General features: G+C 32.8%; 2 protein-coding genes across 4 annotated transcripts in view; both read right to left on the bottom strand.

Moving 5' to 3' along the window:
- Positions 1–23,282, bottom strand: part of LOC145287716 (uncharacterized) — a 640,174-nt gene that overhangs the window by 451,576 nt on the left and 165,316 nt on the right. The gene's annotated exons all lie outside the window — the stretch shown is intronic.
- LOC145287713 (uncharacterized) overlaps positions 1–23,282 on the bottom strand; it is a 186,738-nt gene that overhangs the window by 162,154 nt on the left and 1,302 nt on the right. For 2 of the 3 annotated variants that reach the window (XM_080135465.1, XM_080135466.1), the window contains exons 2-3: positions 10,562–10,595; positions 4,408–4,489 (exon numbers count right to left, since the gene is read on the bottom strand). In XM_080135465.1, the coding sequence (XP_079991591.1) occupies positions 4,408–4,489; positions 10,562–10,595 (116 nt within the window). Of the gene's footprint in view, positions 1–4,407; positions 4,490–10,561; positions 10,596–17,225; positions 17,454–23,282 lie in introns of those variants that run through there. The other variant, XM_080135467.1, reaches the window with a different exon arrangement.

Raw genomic sequence — 23,282 nt, 5'->3', positions numbered from 1 at the left:
CTCCTAAAGTGAAATGGCGTATTCGCTGAAATCGTAGGAATGCCTGGAATGAAGACATCTTTATTTTTGAAAGTTCCTGTAAAGATTGTTGCTTTTATGATGTTGTTCATTAATTCTTTTTCTGTAAGTCATGTACCATTGCAAAGCTTGGGTTGATTTATATTTCGCAACATGAGAATTTTTACCCCAATTTTCAATAAGAGTACATGCGATGGAATCTGTGGCAAATCTAGTGAATTCGAAAATTGAGTTGGATAATTAATCAATTCATTTACTTCCACAACCGTGTCGGCAGACTTGTATGTGGCTGTCTCACTTGGAATTTTAAGCTGAATAATAACGCTAAGTTCATGGACGTTTTTATTTTGAGCCGCAAGAATAGCTCGTTCACTCAACCATATGGAATTATTATAATTAATTTGAATATTTGGAAAAATCATTGTTCCCAATTCTTCTTTTGATGTAATTATTTACAGAAGTAATGAGGCAACGAAATTCGCCCTTAACTTTTCTGTTCTTCAATTCCCATAATTGATGCGAAAATTTCTCTGCGGTCGATCGTTCTGCAAATGGACACGTATATTTTGAGTTCAAATTAATGTCTTCACACGGCGCTAAAAAGTAGAGTATTTGAGGTAAGCATTTATTTCATCTGCTGGTTTTTATTGAGGAATTACAGATAACGTTTGTCTGAAATCTCCTGCAAGCAATATTACCACATTCCTAAATGGTTTAACATTGCCACGCAAATCTTACAAGAATGGATCAAGAGCCTCGAGTGATTTTTTGTGTGCCATTGCGCATTCATCTCAAACAATAAGTTTGCATTTTTGCAATATTTTTCCCATGCTGGATGTTTTGAAGATATTGAACATGACAATCTTGGGATATTGAATGCTTAATAGCAATTTAAAACCTGAAAGAGTAGTTCTTCTGCCCGATATTAAAGTTGCAGCTATTCTGCATGAAGCAAGAGGTTGTGTCATTTTGTGATCGAAATCAATTTAATTAGAAAGGTTTTACCAGTTCCTCCTGGTGCAGTTCTACATAGCAGTTATTTTCAAATAACTTTCTATTCTCACTGTATGACTAAACCTTTCTAATTTAAAGAGGAGTGTTCGATGTTTGGACAATGCCTTATTGACAGTAATAAATAAAGTGACTAAAATAGGAATTATCCATGTGTTGACAATGTTTTAATCACTGTAAATAGTTTTGGTGACTAAAGAAAGGATTTATTAATGTTCTCACAATACCTTATTCACTGTAAGATATTAAGGTGACTAAAATAGGATGAGGTGTTAAAGGGGAATAAATAGAAAGGAAGATAGAGAAACAGAGATAGAAAAGGAGAAAGAGAAAGGGAAATAGAGAAAAGGGGGAGACAGAAAGATAGAGGGATTAAGAGACAGAGAGAGATACAAAGCGAGTTAGAGACAGAGGGGGAGGGAGACAGAGAAAGAGGAAAAAGGGAGAAAGGATAGAGATATATAGAGGGAGGAGAGAAAAAAAGGGGCTCAAAGATAGATGGAGAAGGTGATAGAAAGAGAAAGAAAGAGAGAGAGGGAAAGAGAGAGGGAGGGAAGGAGGGATGAGTGAGTGAGTGAGAGAAGGAGATAAAAAGAGGGAGAGAAGCAGGGAGAGAAACAGAGGGTGAACTACACATCATTTTTTTCTCCTAGATCAGTGGAAGAGAAATTCTTCTAGACTGAGGCAATTTTTATTTTGGTTTTTATCCAGAGTACCCCTTTTCCGGAGCTGGATTTCCCACACATTAAAAACCGACCGGTACTTGTGCAGAATTTAAAATAGGATTGTTCAGAGGAAGAGAGATAAAAAAGAGTGAGGGGAGAGATATAGGGAGAGTGTTGTAGAAAAAGGGGCTTAAAGAGAGATAGAGAGAACGAAAGAGAGAGAAAGAGAGAGAGAAAGGGAGATAGAGAGTTAGATATGGGTGGGGAGAGAAAGATAGAGAGAGATAGACAGAGAAAGAGAGAGAGGGGGAGAGAAACAGCGTTTCAGTTCTCAATCAGTGTGGGAGATATCCTTCTAGACTGAGGCAATTTTTATTTTTGTTTCTAACCAGACTACTTCCTTTTCGGGAGCTGGATTTTCCACACATTAAAAACCAACCGGTACTTTGAACCAGACGTGACAAACTGGCCGCTCGACTTTTCCCGAAACATCACATCAACCGCCGGCTTTCGGCGAGCATCGCCGATTATCGATGCGTAACAAAGCTACTCAAGGAAAATACCGAAGGAAACATTTAAATATAATAAAATCACCAGATAAAAATAAATAAAACGAAAATCAAAAAAGAAACAAAAATCTACCGCTTTATTTTTTGACCCATTTTTTTGTGAAAAAGTAAGCAAAAAAGCAAGGAGTACGCGATTGGTAAAAAAAACATGTTTTACGTTATAGTAAAGTCACAATCGTTATTTTTCGCTATTGTTGAGACAAGAATTTATTATTATTATTATTATTATTATTATTATTATTATTATTATTATTATTATTATTATTATTATTATTTGATATAAATATATAAAAATAAATCATAATAATTTAAAGCGAAATAGTAAAACAATCGCTAATAAAAATTACGAAAAAAAAACAACGAATTTTGTTGAAAAAAAACGATTCTTAAAAAAAATTTATATCGTAATATTTTTTAATCTTAAATATATAAAAACACACTTTGATTAGATAAAAACGCCATTGCAATATGTCGAAGCAATCGGTTCAGTAGTTTTTAAGATTATCGGTTAATAACAAACATACAGTTTTTTTAAAAATTACTAGTAAAATTGAAATCTATACATAATAAAAACATGAAACAATGTAATTTTTAATTACTGCCCATTCCATCAACATTGGCAAACCTGACAAGAGATTGCTAAAACTTGTGGAAAAAATTCATTCTTTTACGCGAGACACATTTTGGCGTCAACTTTTCTTGGATATTGGAATCTCCTGTCTGTGTAGTAGTGTTTACTGGTCGAAAATTAATTTCTAAATATATAGCGGTCCTGGATATGATGGTGAGGCCACAGCTTGCGGGCTTTTGGGAATGTGAAGCCACCCTTTAATTGCCATTGCTCCAGGACTGGTAGTACCTGTTAAGGTCCCAACTATGGGTTTAAAATCAATTTCTAAATATACATCAAGTGGGTAAAAGGCAATAAATTCAAAGGAAGTAAGAAATTATTCAGGCTTATTAATTTAATTGAAGCCGTTTTAGCAATTAAGTTAATTCCTTCTGCCGATAAGACGCACATATACAGACGGAAACTGAAAATTTGCCTGATAACATAAAAATATATGTCCGTATTTTTTCAAAATATTTGAAAGAGATTTAAAAAAATATTTTACTAAAATTTTTTTAAACCAATATTTTCATGTCAAAATAGAAGTTAAATAGATTCTTTTACTATATAAAACATAATATTTGTTGTAGTAGTAGAAGTAGTAGTAGTAGTAGTAGTAGTAGTAGTAGTAGTAGTAGTAGTAGATATAAGTTCCTCCAAAAATTCTCCTAAAGTGAGATTCTAGTTTTTTTTTCATGCAATTACATGTGAACATCTTGAATTTACGTTTATGAATTTTGAGATGAGGTTTAGTTATTCGAATTATTTGGATTCTTCAGATTACTGTTCTCAACTTAGGTGTCATTTTCACAACATTTCGATCGATGGAACCTCCGATCTTTTTCAAATGTATCTTGTCGAATCCAGGGAATGTTTCTGTCGAACGAAAATTTGGCTAGAGTTTAGAACGGAATCCTTTATTTACTTCCCGTGGGGTGGGTAGCATGCCTTTGTCCCGTCAGCCACGAATAATTGTGTGTACAGTTTCCACACTGGCATCTAACTGTGCAATTATTGTCTCAATGGAAACACGACGGCCTTATCCACGAACTTCTTTATTTGGCCAATCAACTCTGGTGTTCTAACTTCCTTACTCCTCCTACACCTCTCATAATCTCTCACAGAGTTACCGCTTTCTTTGAATCTCTTATGCCACTCAAAAACTAATACCCGATTCACACAAAATTGCCCAAATAAATTTGAAACATTCAATACGTTTCTGTGGCATTTTTTCAGAGTTTAAAACAGAATGTTATTGCATATCCTCCTGCTAAAGTATCCTTACTTTTAAGCTTGCATTTTTGAAACTCACTAGATGTGACAATTAAACTTTAGTAGGATGTATTTCAATTCCTGCTCTTGTTTCTAAACCTTAAATTATAAAAATTGGTCAGTCATCTCATAAAATGTAATAGTACTGAGTTTTAAAGAGTCTACAACAATTTTAAACGCCTGTATAAAATAGAAGTTTGAAAACTTATTGGAGGCATCTTGAATCCAACGTAGAAGTATTTTATTCAACTTTTTGGCTTACCTTTCACAGATACTGGTACCAAGATGATGGCTTCTGCGTACATTTACAAACGCGTAACAATTGCCGAATTTTTCTTGCCATCCTAAAAGAGAATGGAAAATAATAAATTATAAATAAGATTCAGGATTTTGTTTTGAATAATCAGTTGACTTTTTTAATAATCATTTGACCATTAAAAATATTCATTGAAATTTTTAAGTAATCACATGACTTTTTAATTAGTCATTTGACTTCTTAATTAATTATTATCGCACATGTATGGAGTACTGTTGTCACATCTGGGCTGGTGCATCTGCTGCTTGTCTCTCGCTCCTGGACAGGGTTCAAAAGAGAGTTGCCAACCTGATAGGTCCTGAACTGTCATCTAGGCTTCAGCCTCTGTCCCATCGACGAGATGTTGCATCCCTCTACCTGTTCTACAAGTACTTTAATGGTGAATGCTCTGACGAACTGCAAACACTTGTACCTCCCCGACGTAACTACCCCCGTCAAACCCGACAAGCTACTAAGTTTCATCCCTTTACAGTAGAGATCCCTAGGTGCAAAAAAGCCTTTTACTCCAATAGTTTCTTCCCCAGAACTGCGGGTCTTTGGAACTCCTTCCGGGATTCTGCTTTCCCAACTGCAATGATATGCAGAAGTTCAAGTGTAATGTTAACAAACATCTTTCTACTCATCTCCCTTTATAATGACCCCGCTAATTAAGTCCCTGATAGTAGCCCCCTGCTTCAAAGTGGCACTGTGCCTTGTTTGGGGTGAAAATTGAATTAAAAAAAATTTAAAAATTGACCATTTGAAATAATGATTTACCTGTTTAAGTACTAATTTTACTTTTGCAGTATCTATTTGACTATTTAAAATAATCATTTAAATTTTGAAATAGTCATTTGTCTTTGTAAATAATCATTTGGCTTTTTAATAATCGTTTTATTTTTTAATTAATCATTTAGCTTTTTGAGTAATCATTTGATATATTATATAATCATTTGCATTTTAAAGTAATTATTACATTTTTTAAATAATCATTTAATTTTAAAAAAATATTTTGACTATTTAAATTATTATTTCACTTTTAAAATAATCATTTATTTTTTATAGAATTATTTAAATATTTTAAATAATTATTTGACGTTTTAATAATCATACGACTTTTATAACTAATCATTTTATAATTTTAAATAATCTCTTGTCTTGATTATCATTATCCAACATTTCAAGTCATTTGCCGTTTTAAGTGGTCATTAGACTTTTAAAGTAACCATTTGATTTTTGAAATCATTTGCTCTTCAAGTAATTATTTCATACTTTTAAATATTTAAATATTTATTTGTCTTAGTAAATAATCATTTAACTGCTTGCGTAAACATTTTACCTTTCAGTAATTATTTGACCATTCAAAATAATAAGTTTCCTTTTCACAATAACAATGTGTAGTTATATGATCATTTGTATTTTTGAATAATAATTTGATTTTTTAAGTAATCATTTGTCTATTTTAAATAATCATTTGACTTTTAATAAATATTTCATAATTTTATTAATCATTTTACGATTAAAATAACTATTAGACTGTTTACGTAACCAATTATTTTCCAGTTTGAATATTTAAAATAATAAGTTTCCCTTTTAAATACTAATTTGATTATTTAAATGATTATTTCAATTTTTAAACAATCATTTGGTTTTAAGTAATCACTTGACTTATTAAATAATGATTTTACTTTTTAAATAATTATTTTACCTTTTTAACTAATCATTTGACTTTTTAAATAATCATTTCACGATTTAAATAATTATTTGATTTTTAAGTAATTATTTTACTTTTGAAGGAATCATTTGATTTTTAATTAATTATTTGACTTATTATTATAATTTGACTTTGTAAATTATTATTTCACCATTATAAAAATCATTTGAAATTTAAATCAACTATTTGACCTTTTAAATAATAATTTGACTTTTAAGAGTTTTGAAATAATAATTTGACAATGAAATAGTCATTAATTTTTTTAATCATTTCGCCTTTTAAATAATTATGTAAGCCGTTTTATTATAATTTTACTTTCTAATATTTATTACCCTTTTTATTTAATCTTTAAATCAATAAATTTAATTTAATAGATTTATAAATACTTTTACCATTTAACATATTTTAACACATTTAACATATTTGACCATTTAAATAATAATAATAATAACAATAATAATAACAATAATAATAATAATAATATTAATAACAATAACAATAATAATAATAATAATAACAACAATAATAATAATAATAATAACAACAATAATAATAATTATTATAATAATAATAATATTAATAACAATAACAATAATAATAATAATAATAATAATAATAATAACAACAACAACAATAATAATAATAATAATAATAATAACAACAACAACAATAATAATAATAATAATAATAATGACAACAATAATAATAATAATAATAATAATAATAATAATAATAATAATAATAATAATAATAATAATAAAGTCGTAAAAAGAAGGATAAAGAGTTTAAGAATTTATCCATTGAATGGATAGACTAGAATTTATCCATTGCATGAATGGACTCCAAAAAACATACGACAGGATCCTTGAAGCCTGCGTAATAGAATGCTTTAAAATGTATAAAATACCAAGCAGAATCATCAACGTGATAGAAAATTAAGACTGGAATTGACAGCTTATAGACAACAGATAACAGAAATTAACATAGAAAGAGACATCTTCCAGGGACACTCACTACCACCATTTCTGTTCGTCGTAGCCATGATTCCTCTGAACAATATACTGGGAAAGTGCTAAGCTAGATACATTTTCTAATACAGAGGAAAAAATGAAACACCTGATGTACATCGACGACCTGAAACTTTTCACAAAAACCGAAAAGTAACGTGAGACACTAATAAACGCTACCAGAATCTTCAGCTAGGATATCCAAACGGAGTTTGGTATGGAAAAGTGCGGATTACAAGAAATAAGAAAGGGGAAATTGGAGACAACAGAAGGCATGGAGCAACTTAACCAAATGGAACTGAGAGCCATAGGGGAACAGGACGACTATAAATACTTGGGAGTTCTAGAAGCAGACACCATCAAAGCTCAGAAATGAAAAAGAGAATTGGAAATGAATACCTCAGGAGAACGAGAAAACTTCTAGAAACTAAATTATATAGCCGAAACCAAATAAAAGGTATAAATACATGGGTAGTATCACTAGTAAAGATATACATACATGGGCAGTGTCACTAATAAGTCTGGATCTTTCATAGTGTGGACTAAAAGAAGAACTGAGACAGCTCAATCAGAAGACCAAGAAACCCATGACTATGCACAACGCACTGCACCCAAAGGACGATGTTGACCGAAACTAGGTGAAAAGGAAAGAAGGCAGGAGATGACTAGTTTGTATAGAAAACTGTGCACATGAGACAAAAAAAGAATTTCAAAATGCATAACGAAAAACACTGAAAGAAGAGTAATGGCAGCGAGAGACACTGAAAAAATCAACAAAACAAAAAACAGAGAGATAAAAAAGACGAGAAAAGAAAAAAGTGTCGAGCAAAACAACTACATCGAATATTCATAAGAATGACAAAAAATGAGAATAACGAAAATACTTGAACATGGGTTCGAAAAGGACACATAAGCCGAGAAACTGAATCCCTTATAACTGCAGCACAAGATAACTCGATAAGAACCAAATACATCAAAGCAAAGATCGATAAAACACAAGAAAACTGTAAATGCAGACTCTGTAAACAAAGAGACGAAACCATAAACTATATAATAAGTGAATGTAGTAAACTGGCACAAAGGAAATACAAGAACAAACACGACCAAGTAGGAAGGGAAGTACACTGGAAATTATGCAACTGCATCTCGAACGCACAAAGAAATGGTACAAACATACGCTGGCAGAAGTACTTGAAAACGAGAATCACAAAATCCTATGGGACATGGATATATAAACTGATAAATCCATCCAAGCAAGAAGACAGGATGTCGTAATAAGTAACAAGAAAAAAGTCTTGTAAAATCGTAGACATCTCTGTTACTGCTGACCACAGAGTGAATATCAAAGAAAAGGAGAAGCAGAGCAATTACACAGAGCCAGCCAGAAAGCTGAAAGGGATATGGACGATAAGGAAAATAAGAATAATACCTATAATACTAGGAACATTAGGAACAATCCCGAGAAACTTAGAATAAATTGAAGAAAATGAAATGAGAGGAATGAGTGGAAAGATACAATGAATAACAAAAATGAAAACAGCTGAAATATTAAGGAAAACCCTTGAACGTGGAAACTAACACGCATGAGCCACATGCGCGAGCCAGACAAACTGCTACAGGGGCAAAACATGAAGCAGTACATAGAACCAAGAACACTGAAGCGGCATATTTATTAGTTTTCTAAGCCACTCCATCCCCCATTACCCCCCCCCCCAATAAAAAGACTTAGTAGTAAAGGGGAAGGAAAGACTGAGGAAAAGCACTGACCAGACCCCCGCTGGACAAGTGCAAACAGAACTGGGACTTTGGAGACGCTCATTGCCACTCAAATTCCAATGAAGACCAATGGGCGCTACTTGTGAGTAATCAATGGTAAGCGGCTGTTGTGATAATGCAAAGTCATTTGCAACTGTTATCGAGAGAGGTGGAGAGTACTGGAAACCTGAGGAAACGTTGTCACTCAGTCTCCAGGGCGCATGACAGGTTAGCATCAAAGAGAGATCTTTGATAACCTGTGTGAAAGCATCTTGTGACCCAATAATAATAATAATAATAATAATAATAATAATAATAATAATGATAATAATAATAATAATAATGATAATAATAATGATAATAATAATAATAATAATAATATGATTAATAATAATAATAATAAGAATAATAATAATAATAATAATAATGATCATAATAATAATAATAATAATAATAATAATAATGAAAATGAATAATAATAATAATAATAATAATAATAATAATAATAATAATAATAATAATGAAAATGAATAATAAAAAAAAGCCTTTTGATTTTGAAATAATCATTTGATTTTTCAAATAGTGATTTTACTTTTTAAATAATTATTAGTGTCTTTAAATAATCCTTTCGCTTTTTACATAATGATTTTACTTTCATTAGTGCATTTAAATAATAATTTGACTTTTTAAATTATGAATTTACTTTGAAATTATCATTAGTGCCTTTAAATAATAATTTGACTTTTTAAATTATGAGTTCAATTTTTAAATTATCATTAGTGCTTTTAAAAATCCTTTTACTTTTTAATTAATAAATTTAATTAAGTTTTATATTTACATAATCATTAGTACTTTTAAATAAATATTTGATTTTTTAATCATCGATTTTATTTTTTTAATAATCATTAGTGTCTTTACATAATCATTTGATTTTTTTAATTTATGATTTCACTTTTTAAATCATCATTTGTGCCTTTAAAGAATTATTTTACTTTTAAATAATTATTTGACTTTTTAAATAGTCATTAATTAAAATAATTATTTTACTTTTTACATTTCAAATAATGATTAATGCCTTTTTATAATTGCTGTGTCGTAACACAATAGTAAAAGACGAAAATCAAGTCGAGATTGATTTAACAAACGAAATGTAATAACATCACAGGCACAAAGGTAGGAATACATGTATAACTGACTAGCACTCAGCTAGGCAGTGACGTACTGTCGCTCCTTCTCACCAGTGTAGACATTACTGGTACTATATATATAGTGAGAACCGGTGTAATTTCCTTTATGCATAGAAAGGCTGGTATAACAATAATCATTTCACTTTTTCAAACCTTTCATTACTCGTCTATATATTTGACAAGTTATGCAATATAGTATAATCATCGTTCCTCGTCTCTTCTAGTCTGGCATAAGGCCTTCTTTTATGCGCATGCATTTTATAACATTAGTAGTGGCACTGGTTTTATTGCAATTGTGATCTTCCTATAACGCTAAAAAATGTTTCTTCCCAAGTTTAGTTCAATTGCTGATCAATGATTGTACAATGTATACTACACTCACACACATACACACATACACATACATATACATACACACATACACACATGATTTGCTAAATTATAAAATGGAAACTTACCATTAAGACATCGACAATGAGCCGGAGTAAATATCTGAAAGAATAAAACAATTAGTTTAATTAATTTTTAACATTCAAAATCGAATAATTCAAAATAATTAGATGCAATCGATGTAAAATAACAAAAAATATTTAAATCAAGACAATCTGTCATGGAAAATCGACAAAATAATTAATCATTTGTTTATGATTTTTTTAGATGAGGATTCGTTATTCGTATTATTTGGATTTTTCGGACTACTGTTCTCACTTTGAGTGTCATTTTTATAACATTTAATATTAATATATGGCTATATAGAGCATTCGACTACAGATTGAATGATCACGTGTTCAAGCCTGAATGTACTTCACCATTTTATTTTAATATTTTCTTATTAATGAGTTCAATTTGTAATTAAATATGAGGTATCATTTAAAATCGCTGCAAATCATTTCTTTGTTCGCAAATTTTAAAAATAAACATTAAACCGAAGTGACTTTTCCAGCGCATTCATCGTCAAGCGCAAAATATTAGCTGACCTGATTTTTAAACAAACAGACGGAATTTGATAAACGACATTAACATTATTTATTTATTTATTTATTTATTTGTTCTGTCCACCGGGCAAATTATTCATCGTAATATATAATAATCAATCAAGGATTGATTCTATAATAACACATACGAAATATGCATGAATTAAAATATCATGTTTAAACGTGTTGTACGAAGGGCAACGCCGGGCTGCCCAATAGAATGTCACTAAGGTCGAACAGTTGAAAACCGACGCCATCGCTGAAGTCCTAGCAAGCAAGATCCATCGAATAGTCGGACTGTCAGTAACGATTAAAAAAAATCATGAGAAAACTTGAAAATTACACACAAAAAAAGAAAAAATATTATAGAGAGCCGTAACAAAACTCTATACACTTTGCCAGTGGTGGTCATTTAAATGTTATCCTTTCTCGGCCTTTCTATCCAATTTAACCCTTTACAGCTTGTGTTGTACAAGTAAACGCGGATGCTATTTTCTTTAGTAAATATACAGTTTATATGATTTAAGTTCTCTTAGGTTGGTTTAATATTTTTGTTTTTCTTCTACTGCAAGACCCACAGCACAATGGTAGTTTAAGAAATTTCGTGGCGGCGACGGGAGACTTTAAGATGATGGGCACATTGATCAGCCATCGGATGTTGACAATGATCAATTAAGATGCTTAGTCGAAACTAATCACTTGCGAGGAAAAGTGGAGTTTTACGACGAACGGCGGGACTCAGCTAAATTGTTAGATGCTAACGAATTTTTGCGACACTTGGCGAAACCAGATTTTGGCAAAAATAGGGCATGCGCTTTGAATGTCTTCTACCGGTCTCATCCATTACAGATTTTTTATTAGGGCAGGGAAGTGTTGTCAACAAATGGATGAAATGCACCAGAAACTTCGACAACAACACTCAGCATTAGTCAACAGAAAAGCCTATTTCTCTTCTACGAAAATGCCTTATTGTACGTTGCTAAACCGGCCCTGTGAAAGTTGAACCAATTGAGTAAAGAAACTCTGCTTAATGCGCCATACGCTCCAGATCTCTCGCCTAAAAACTAGCACTTCTTCAAGCATCTTGACAACTTCCTGTGTGAAGAATACTTCACAAAACTAAAAGAGATATGCAAAACGCCTTCCGCGACTTCATCGCCATCTGGACGCTAAATGTTTACGGTACAAGCATGAATACACTTGTTTTGCATTGGAAAATGTGTGCTAAGATGGTGCTCAGTTTGATCAATGAATGTTTGTTTGAGCCGAGATATGTTCGTCTGAATTTAAAATTTCAAAGCCGCAAAAACTTTCTTGCCATTCTGATAGACTTTATATATATATATATATATATATATATATATATATATATATATATATATACTAGCAGGGAAGTCCAACGTTGCTCCTGATGGAATGAAGATTCACGAATGTTTACAATTTTCGCCTATTTTATAATCATCGAAATCAGTTAAATCGCCACTTTCTCAATCAAATCGATTGATGACCTGTACTTAGTCGGGGACACACTTCGGTTCACTGCGAAAAAATTTCACGTCTCCCCACAGTGGCGTAGTTCACAATATATCATTGTCTACATTGCACTATAGAACCCACTGTTGATTTTATAAAGTTATTATTTTTCTATATAATAATTTGATTACAGAAATCCCCCTCTGGACTACAATACAGTAGGTTTGCAACAACATAGTCCACATGCAAATTTATTACGTCTAACCTTACGTAACTTTATAAAGCCATTTCTGAAACATCCAGGTGTTTTAATAAAATCCTAGATTACACCCGAAGAGCTACAGCAGCATAATCGCATTAACCTATAGAGGAAGTAGTCCCGATTTTCCTCCTATTTACTCAAGTCCTACCACCGAACCCAGTAAACACCGCATGTTATTATACACATGGTACGAAAACTGTGGTTTTACCCTTCGTCACTGATACATAAACTCATAGCACAACCGTTTAATTCCCGATTCAAAAAAAAATAAATTTTCTCTTAAAACATTCCAGCTATTCTTATTGGCTTAGATCAGACCGATCTCTCATTCAAAATTACAGTTCTATAACATAAAACGAACGGGCAGAGACTATTCAATATGGCGCCTACAGATACACGATACCAGCGTTCTACATTACATAAACTTAATCACTCGGAGTTAATGGCTTCGATCTTCATCTCTCTTTCTCTCTCTATCTATCTGTCTCTTTCTAGCTATCTCTTCTCCCTCTCTACGTGGTTTTACCGAGAGAGAGAGAGAGAGAGAGAGTGATAGAGGGGGAGAGATAGACACAGAATCAGCGACAGAGCGAAATTTATATCTTTTTTTTTTACATGGAGGTCACCACTTATCAAGACCAGGAAGCCACTCGGAGATAAGGGTTATTGTGTGTACAGTAATCAATGGGATAGTGTCGTAGTGATCCTTAGTATTGGAGATTCGATAAAGTGTCTTACTTAAGGGGGTGGTTCATCACGAATTTGTCTAAGTTGGACTTGAAGACATCCAAGTTGTAGTTAGGTGGGAAACAGGCAAGCGGTAGAGAGTCTCACAGGCGTGTAGTTCTAAAAAAGAAGCTTTGTTCATGGAATCTACGTTTTGATTTAGGCACAGATAAAGAGTAGGGAAAAGTGGTTTTAGCTAGACGGGTGTTTCTCGTGAAAGATTGGCGAGGGAGGACCAGAGATTAGAGCTCATACGAGCACTTGCCATGGAAATAACGATAAAATAAAGACAGGCTCGTAACGTCTCTTCTGCTGGAGAGAGGTTGCAGGGAAGAAAAAGGGCATCTCCCACTAAGCCACGGAGTCTATTTTGTACTATGTCAAGGCAGGATAGGCTGTTTTTAGCAGCTCCTGCCCAGATGTGGCAGCAGTACTCCATCCTTGGGCGTACTTGGCTTTTATATAGATAGAGAATGGCATCAGTAGTGAGATATCTTTTGGAGTGGTAGAAGGATCCCACCATTTTCTCAACGACCTTGGCAACAGACTTGATGTACGTGTTCCATTTCAGGTCAGGAGTAAAGGTCAATCCCAGAAGCTTATCAAAACATGGAGTCTCTCCTAGACGATTTCAATTGATGCCAGATCGGGAGCAGAGCGTTTATGATGTAAAAATAGGAAGTTGGTTTTAGATGCATTAAAAGTAACCAGCCACCTCTTTCCCCACTGTACCACGCGCTCAAGATCAGAGGAGAGAGAATCAGAGAGAACTTTGCCATTTACGGCCTTTGATACGTTGGAATAGATGGTCGTGTTATCAGCATAGATGTCAACGAATGATTTAAGTATGTGTTTTGGGAGATCATTGATGTAGATCAGGAAGAGAGTTGGGCCCCAAAATGGATCCCCGAGGGTCTCCACCATTAATACTGCAGGCCTCTGATTTCTACCCATCAATCTCTACTCTTATGAGCCTATCAGAGAGAAATGATTTAATGATTGAGAAAACATTTCCAGTTATACTTTAGCTGGAGATCTTGTGAAGTAGGCCTTTTACCATACCTTATCTGTTTTGTTTTCATTTAAATTGAGCGATACATAGGCAGATAGAAAATAGATATTTTGTTTTACAGATAGACAGATATATATATATATATATATAGAGAGAGAGAGAGAGAAATAGAGAGAAAGAGAAAGAGAGAGAATGAGAGATAGACACAATTAGATAGACAGAAAGCTACAGATACATATATATAGAGAGAGAGAAAAAAAGAGAGAGTCGAACACAATAACGAACGAGTAAGAGAGAGAGAGAAAGAGAGAGAGAAAGAGAGAGAGAAAGAGCAAAACATCGAATCGGATAAGAACATATAATTGGACACTAAGCATTTCGTTTTTTTTTTGTTGTTGTTGTTTTTTCGCTGTAAAACCATAATTGTCAACGCGTTACTTATTGAAAAACTGGTTACTTAAAATTCAGATTGGATGAACTAAAAAGCATTAGATATTACGTAGCAACACAAAAATATTGAACCACATTTTCGTTTTTTTAGTCGCGTGCAAGCGATTCTGTAAGTCACTCCGTCGATCGGTCGGTCGGTCCGTCGGTCTGTCAGTCGGTCTGTCGGTCGGTCTGTCCGTAACTCTTTTGTGCTTGACCATTTTGGTTAAGATCAAAGGTCTGCTGTTAATAGATGCTGTTCTTAACTTTTTAAGCTTTTCTTGGCCTTTTAGCCATGACCAGTGTGTAGTGTCTGTTCCGGAAGATGCTGCAGGCGGGGACCGTGTGTGGGGGCAGCCACAGATGTGGAACCTTGGTCAATGTGGGGGCAACCCTTCATACCAGTTGTCACTGTCTGGCTCCCCAGGGAGTTGGTCCCCATTTCCCCCTTCACTCCTCACATTAAAAATCGGCCTTGTGCCTTATTTGCTCGGTGGGGGAGCAAATAAATACCCTTTTCTTTTTGCCTTTTGGCAAAGATCAAAATGTAAAATGATCACCCACTTTACAACCAGTCAGTCTCAAAGCCATTCAAGTCATTCTCCAGATCATTCAAGTAGTTTTTGAAGGATTTCAGTTATTTTTTAAGCATTCAAGTCATTCGTAAAGTCATTCAATTCATCCTTAAGTTCATTAAAGTCATTCTAAGTCATTTACTTTTTATTCGTTTAAATCATTTCAGCCCATTTTTCGGTCATTTTAGTTTATCTTTAAGAATTTCATGTCAATCGTACATTCACGCATTCATTCATTCATTACACGAGAGCACGCGACTAATGGCTATCGGCCTTGTTTTGGGGGGGGATTTTCATATTTAAAGCTTTCCGATAAAGCTTTCCCTGTTTTTCTTTATTGAAATCACAACTAATTTAGTCCGTCAAAACGTACAGACACACTGTACATCTCTCTCTCTCTCTCTCTCTCTCTCTCTCTCTCTTTCTTTCTTTCTCTCGCAACTAAATGGATGGTTTTCTTTTTCTCCTTATTTCCATCCTCGCTTTACAGGTTCGAGCCTGCCTTCCTCCCGATTACTTTTTAAACAATTTTTCCACATCGTTCAATACGGGCTGACTACTGCGTCTAAATTTTTTGAAATTTTTGCGCTCGCTGATATTTTTCTTTTTATGGCTGGGGCTTGCCCAATATTTACTACGTCAGCTCTCTCAGTCCATTCTTGACAAAGGGAAGTTGGAGGTATCCATTTCGATAGCCGTTCTTACTCTGAAGTGTTGGGATTGTATTGGGAAGCAGCACCAGCAACAATAACAACAATAACAACAACAAGCGTACTTTAATTTTTTTTTCCGAGGGAGGAGGGAACGCTTCCACCAGGCAACGCCGGTTAGCGGATACAACTTGTATATAATATCTAGAAGTAATATTAAAAATGCAAAAGTCAAATACTATGTTCGATTGTGCTTTAAACAGAAACATTAATTTCCAACGAGGAACTTTTATCACAGAACCAACTATTGATATATACGCTGGGCCTTTCTGCTTGTACGGCGATAAACTTCTCAAATGCTAGGCGGTATAATCAAGTCGAGGTTGGTTTAACAAACGAAGTGTATTAACATCACAGATACAAAGGTAGGAATACGGGTATAACTGACTAACACTCAGCTAGGCAGTGGAGTACTGTCGCTCATTCTCACCGGTGTAGGCATTACTGGCACTATATATATATATATATATATATATATATATATATATATATATATATATATAGTGAGAACCGGTGTAATTTCCTTTATGCATAGAAAGGCATGTATAACAATAATCAGTTCACCATTTCAAACCTTTCATTACTCATCTATATATTTGACAAGTTATGTAACATATCTTAATCATCGTTTCTCGTCACTTCTAGTATGGCATAAGTTAAAATGGTTAAAATCGGATTATTTCTGCTTTATTCGGACTTTTTCGATTACCGATTTTCGATACTTATCAGAGCCATTCCGATAACAAAAACTATGTAAGAACATTCCCAGACACATAAAGTACATTTGCTTGAAATTTAGAAAATTCAAACCAACCGTTTCAGGGTCGTTAGGGAATGGACTGACAAAAACAGACGCAAAGTGCATTCTGTGCATAAGTAGAGTTGATTAATAGATATATTTTTACCAACTGAAAAATATAAGGAAATAAAAAAGAAACTTGAAAAAAATAATATGAATTACCTGTAAGAAAAGCAGCCCCAACAATATTCGAGCCATAACGTCTTCTTTCCGAAACACAAATGATTCCTTCTTTGTTCTTTGTTTTTTTTTTCTGAAATTCTGTAGCTGTTATTGAATTTATTCAACACATCGTCACAACTGTGAAACAGGTCGTAAATGACTGCATAACAATATAACATTGATAAGATTAAATCTGTTTTGTGTTTTTTCTTTTAAGAAAAGAATTGCCGCTTGCACTTTTTGTATTCACGAAACATAACACAATGGAATTCAATTTGCGAAATGAAGCAAATCGTGTTATTTTTATGAATAGATCGCCTTTATACCTTATGAGACGTATTTATTTATTAATGTGCATAGCTATTCTTTCATGCGCGTAAATAAATAAATAAATCATATATATATATATATATATATATATATATATATATATATATATATATATATTATATGCGTGTGTGTGTGCGCGCGTGGGGGTGTGCGTACTAGCAAGCCGCTCGGCATTTGCCAGTCGTTAAATACGCTTTAATATGATATTTTGATTAATGCATTATAATATATATATATATATATATATATATATATATATATATATATATATATAGTCCTCCACATACAGTACTGTTCTGCTGCATCACAGTTATCAGTGCGGCTAGACAGGCAACTACCTCAAACCAGTATCGAAACCCGACCGCCCATATGACAGTTTTGACATCGTCCGAATACCTAAGCACCATTTGTTTACCCAAAGAACATTGCTTTATACGCTAATGGTAAATCGTGTATCATTTTCCAATATGCTCAATTCAAGATAAGGAGCATTATAGTCATCCACATACAGTACTGTTTCGCTGTATCACAACTCATTAATGCGGCTAGATAGGCAACTACCTCAAGCCAGGATCGAAACCCAACTGCCCGTATGACAGTCAAGGCTTTGAACCATTACGCTAATCAGCAGCTGCTGTGCAGGTAGTGAATTAACGATGTTTTAGGGTGGAACGATAAAATTGTCGCTCTAAGAAAACCACACTACAGCATTGTTAAAGCTTTTATTGAAAGAATCAATTCAGGTAACTGGATCATGTAGTAAAACTGACATCGATTTCATGTAGCTGCGTTAAGCCTCAATCAGCGCCTCGATACAAATCCGAAACTGGGAGCGTGCCTGTTCCACAAGCGCCGGCTAAAGCGCGGCGAATACTCAGCGAATGGCAGCTATCAAGCTGGCTTTGGTGTTTTGAGAGGTCATGTTACTGTTCTCACTGGATAACCAATCATAATACTCCAGCGTGTTCAGCTCTGGGAGGAGGGGATCCAATAAGAGAAGGGTTTAAAGTCATATCACTCATTCTAAAGCCAAGACTGGTACTCTTTACACCCAGGGTCTGTCAGCGGCCATCTGATTGCACCAGGGGATTACCACGCTTAGGCACATCCAGGTACTCTCTAGTGTTCGACTTAGAAGATGTAAGGTGTCATGATATGGCCCTCACTAGAAACCACACCAAAGACTATAACCTATGCATTGAGCTGTGCTCTTAAGCGTTGAACCGTCTTGATTTGCATTTTGAGGATGCTAATAATTGTGATGTTGTCAAAACTTAGATCGATGGAGCACATGAGTTGTGCAGCGACTCATCTTTGATCTAGCTCGTTGAACATTGTGTAACTTTCAGACATGATAGAAGGCTCCTATCGCTCTTGTGATTTGTATCCAACTGGCCAACTACTAGATTGTATGCATCAGAAAAAGAAAACCGGTTTTTATAAAATAGAAATGGAACTGTGTCGTCTTTTCTAGGGCAACAAAAGTATATATATATATATATATATATATATATATACCCTATCTTCCTTGTACCCTATGCTACCTTACCTCTCGCCCTAAAACCCTCATAAATCCAACAAAATAACCTATATCTCCAATATTACCATTTTAAACACCACATAATCTCATCTACCATACAAAATTATCTAGAAAACTTACCCACCCACCCCAACATATGCCACACACAATCTCCACAATTGGATGCGGGAAACTATTATACATGCAAATATATGGATGTGGGAAACTATTATACATGCAAATATATGGATCTGCACCTGCACAGACGGACACATATAGGTATGTATTGAAATGTATTCCGCGCAATGCTTTATATGCATGGATATATATCTTAATACGTGAATGTCCCAATATAACTGTGAACATAAATTGATTTATAAGGTGTTACAAACCAAATACACCAACTTAGAATAGTAATTAAAGTATTTAATCCTCATAAAATTAAACTAGACTCCTCCCCAAACTCTATAAGTATACCTACCTAGAACTATTATCCACCCGACTATTAACCATACAATCGTCTAGAACCCGCATTCCCTTTTTCTACTTGTTAGAAATATAGTCCAATATCCTCCTGAATATTTTAATAGTTTTTATGTAACCAACTCACCTTCTTATTTATTAGACGTACCCTGTCCCCTCCTAATATTCTGTCTCTTTAAGTATTCCACTTATCCTATATTTCTATATATTCTCTGATATACTTCCCTCCCTCCCATACTCCTATACTATACTCTCTCCTCCTCCTATATATATCCAACTACCTATCTTGCACCTCCTATTCGCTCTTCCACATACCTTTTATCATTTAGACATTCATCTATACACAGATCCTACTATCCCCCACTTACTTACTAATCACTGCTATAACTCTCCACATATATGTGTGCATATATTGGAATCTGTATTGATATCTGTATGTATATGTGTGCATTTATATGGACATGCTTAAAATACCATTATCTTTAACGCACTTACTTACTTCTCTATATGCACGTATATGTATCTTTGTATGTATATGCATGTGTATGTGTGAGCATGAATTAGGTTTATGTGTGTATGTATTTATACATGTGTCTGTATATGTACAGTATGGGTGTATATACTCATGTGTCGTGTACATTTGCATGGGTTTCTATGTGTGTATGTATATCTGTGTATACGTATATTTGTCTGCGTGTACATGGGCGTATTTATGTATATATATATATATATATATATATATATATATATATATATATATATATATATATATATATATATATGCATTTGTATGCATGGGTGGACGTATGGATTCGTGTATGTGTATATCTGGATATATATGCATGTATGTATTTGTATGTGTGTATGTATGTGTATATGTCTATATTTGCAGTACACCTGACGCTGAAAATAAGTTTAGACATAAGCATTACCCAAAACATCAGGTTAGACACCGACCCCCTATATATATATATATATATATATATATATATATATATATATATATATATATATATATATATATATATAAACTTAACAGAACTATAAGAACCTCTGACCCATTATAACTTAACTATCACCTCCATAACTTTTAACCTTTAAACCAACCACATTTAAACTCTTAAACATCTTCCTAACCATATAACTAAAAATATAACAACCTAATTGTGAATACTCCAGTCTAATCAATAACTTTATTACTTACATTTATACCTCCGATACATATAATTTAAACCTCTATATACACAAAACTACTTAAGGAATTATAATTGATCCCTAAACCTATTTTCGCCTTCACTGCATTAAATTTACAATCATCATTCTTCCTCTCCCTCCTCCTATTATCATTTTTATTTTTTATTTCATTCTATTCCCATCTTTATCTTTATTTAGATCTATTTTTTTTCTTTTTTTCACCTATTTAACCATCTATAATTGGCTCAGTACTCCCATGTGTATGTAGTCCTTTACCTGCATTGCTTGTCCTATGTATCGATATATATTTGTGTGTGCAAACTTATACCAATGCCTTACCCTCGTAACTCTGGTACATCTGACTCCTAATATTAGACACTCCGAACTAGTATATTAAACTATATAATCAGCCCCAGCACATTATCCTAAGCCCCCTGTCTATCTCTTTCTGAATCTAAACCTACCTAAACATTAGGACCTACGAGCTACTATAAATCAACTACTACCTAATGAGCACTTATATCTAGGCAACTACATACAGACCCCCAACTATTAAACCAACATGTATTAGAACATATTTTATCATGCATCTACCTAACCTCGCCTTATTAACTATACCAATTTATTTATCCTTACTTTACTTTATTTTCTTAGTATAAATATCCACATGCCTATATATGTATGTATATGTCTGTATATATGTATATATTTGTGGGTATATATATATATATATATATATATATATATATATATATATATATATATAGTAATGTGATTGCCAATTTAAAATTCAAATTAGAATTAAAAATTAAAAATCTGTTTCATAAGAGGGAACAACAACGGCAATAATTTGTACGATCGTTTCGGAAAACAATGTTTTTATTGTGATAGATATTAAGCCACGGACAATAATTTTGACACATAATATTTTTTAAAACAAAGTCTTCTCATCAGCAAAAATATTGGGTGTTTTTTTTAATATATGTAAAAGACACCATAAATAACCCTAGTATTTTTAAGTAAGGCAGATGTATCTGGAAAAAGTTAAAATAAAAAGGAAAATATTTACTTGATAAGCAAATTTATATGGGTTGAAGATAAAAAATAAAAATAGAATAAAATTATAAATCTGAATTTGGTTTAAATATAAGGTTATAATAATATATTTTTAATAAAAGTTAAGAATTATATATATATGTATATGCCTATATATATATATATATATATATATATATATATATATATATATATATATATATATATTATTTATTTACCTTTTAATTCTTCGCCTCTTGAAAACCGTAATTATCGTCAAAGCCTTCATTTGGATGTTGATTGTAGCTTATAAACGAATGAAATGTTGATTTTTCAAAAAGAACGTCAATGTAAAATTTTATATCGGTTATAATATGTTTGTAAATGCTTAATTTAAAATTTAGCAAATATTTAAAAAAGGGGGGATAATCTTATTTCTTTAATTAAATGATCAAATGGAGATAATTAGTGTTTATTCCATTTTTATTATAATCTCTTTAGAACTTATTGAATTTAGTATTTAATAATTTATTTATTTATTGAAATTAATGAATATAGTATAGGTTAAGGTTAAATATATATTTAAATAATATGCAATACTGGTAAATATATCAGATAAACTAATATTAATAATACTATTGATGATCCAAATTTTATTAATAAGGGTATCAAGTTGAACTTAAATTTCAAGATTGAATATTAATAATAAGTAACATTTTTAATGACTTATGGTAGTTTATATTTGTTAAATTTAAACCAACGTGTATGACTACATGCAGAAATAAGTTCCTCTCTTGAATTTGGGAGGGTGGTTCTATTTTTTATATTGTCATATTTTAAAATTTTTAGGGTCTCTTGTGTACAAAGTGCACATAATCTATCTCCTGGTGTATATGCTTTATATGATCCTGAATGAAATATTCTTATAAGAATATTCTATTCAATTTGAAATGGCAAATAATAGGATCATATAAAGGATATACACCAGGAGATAGATTCTGTGCACTTTGTACACAGGAGACCCTAAAGATTTTAAAATATGACGATATCAAAGTTGATATATTGATTTTCCTGTGTGTATTGAAATACATACACGTAATTGCCAATGCATTCACGAAATGGCAGGTCTCACTAATGGCAACAAATGCAGATTCTGCCACACGGAATTGGAAAATATGAGTCATCTGGTATCAAGTTGCAAAGTTCTTCTAGGGAATGGCTACTACACAGCGAAACATGATGGAGTATGTAAGTTCTTTCATTGGACGATCTGTAAAGAATTAAACATCCAATATAGCAGCCAATCCTGGGAACATCAACCTGAAAGAACAGTTGGAAATGGCTTATATGCCATACATTACGACCATGTAATCCCTACTGCTGCTGTCAAACCTGACATATTTATATTGAATAAGTCAGAGAGAGTTGCAACCTTGATTGAAGTGAGTGTCCCTGATGATGGAGGTCTGAACAGGACTGAAAGGGAGAAGCAGATC

The sequence above is a fragment of the Euprymna scolopes genome, chromosome 11 (genome assembly GCF_053919585.1).
Source record: "Euprymna scolopes isolate OS-2025 chromosome 11, ASM5391958v1, whole genome shotgun sequence".
In the NCBI taxonomy this organism is placed as follows: domain Eukaryota; kingdom Metazoa; phylum Mollusca; class Cephalopoda; order Sepiida; family Sepiolidae; genus Euprymna; species Euprymna scolopes.
Note: the sequence above shows the minus strand (reverse complement) of the source record. Positions and strands in the feature narration are given on the sequence as shown.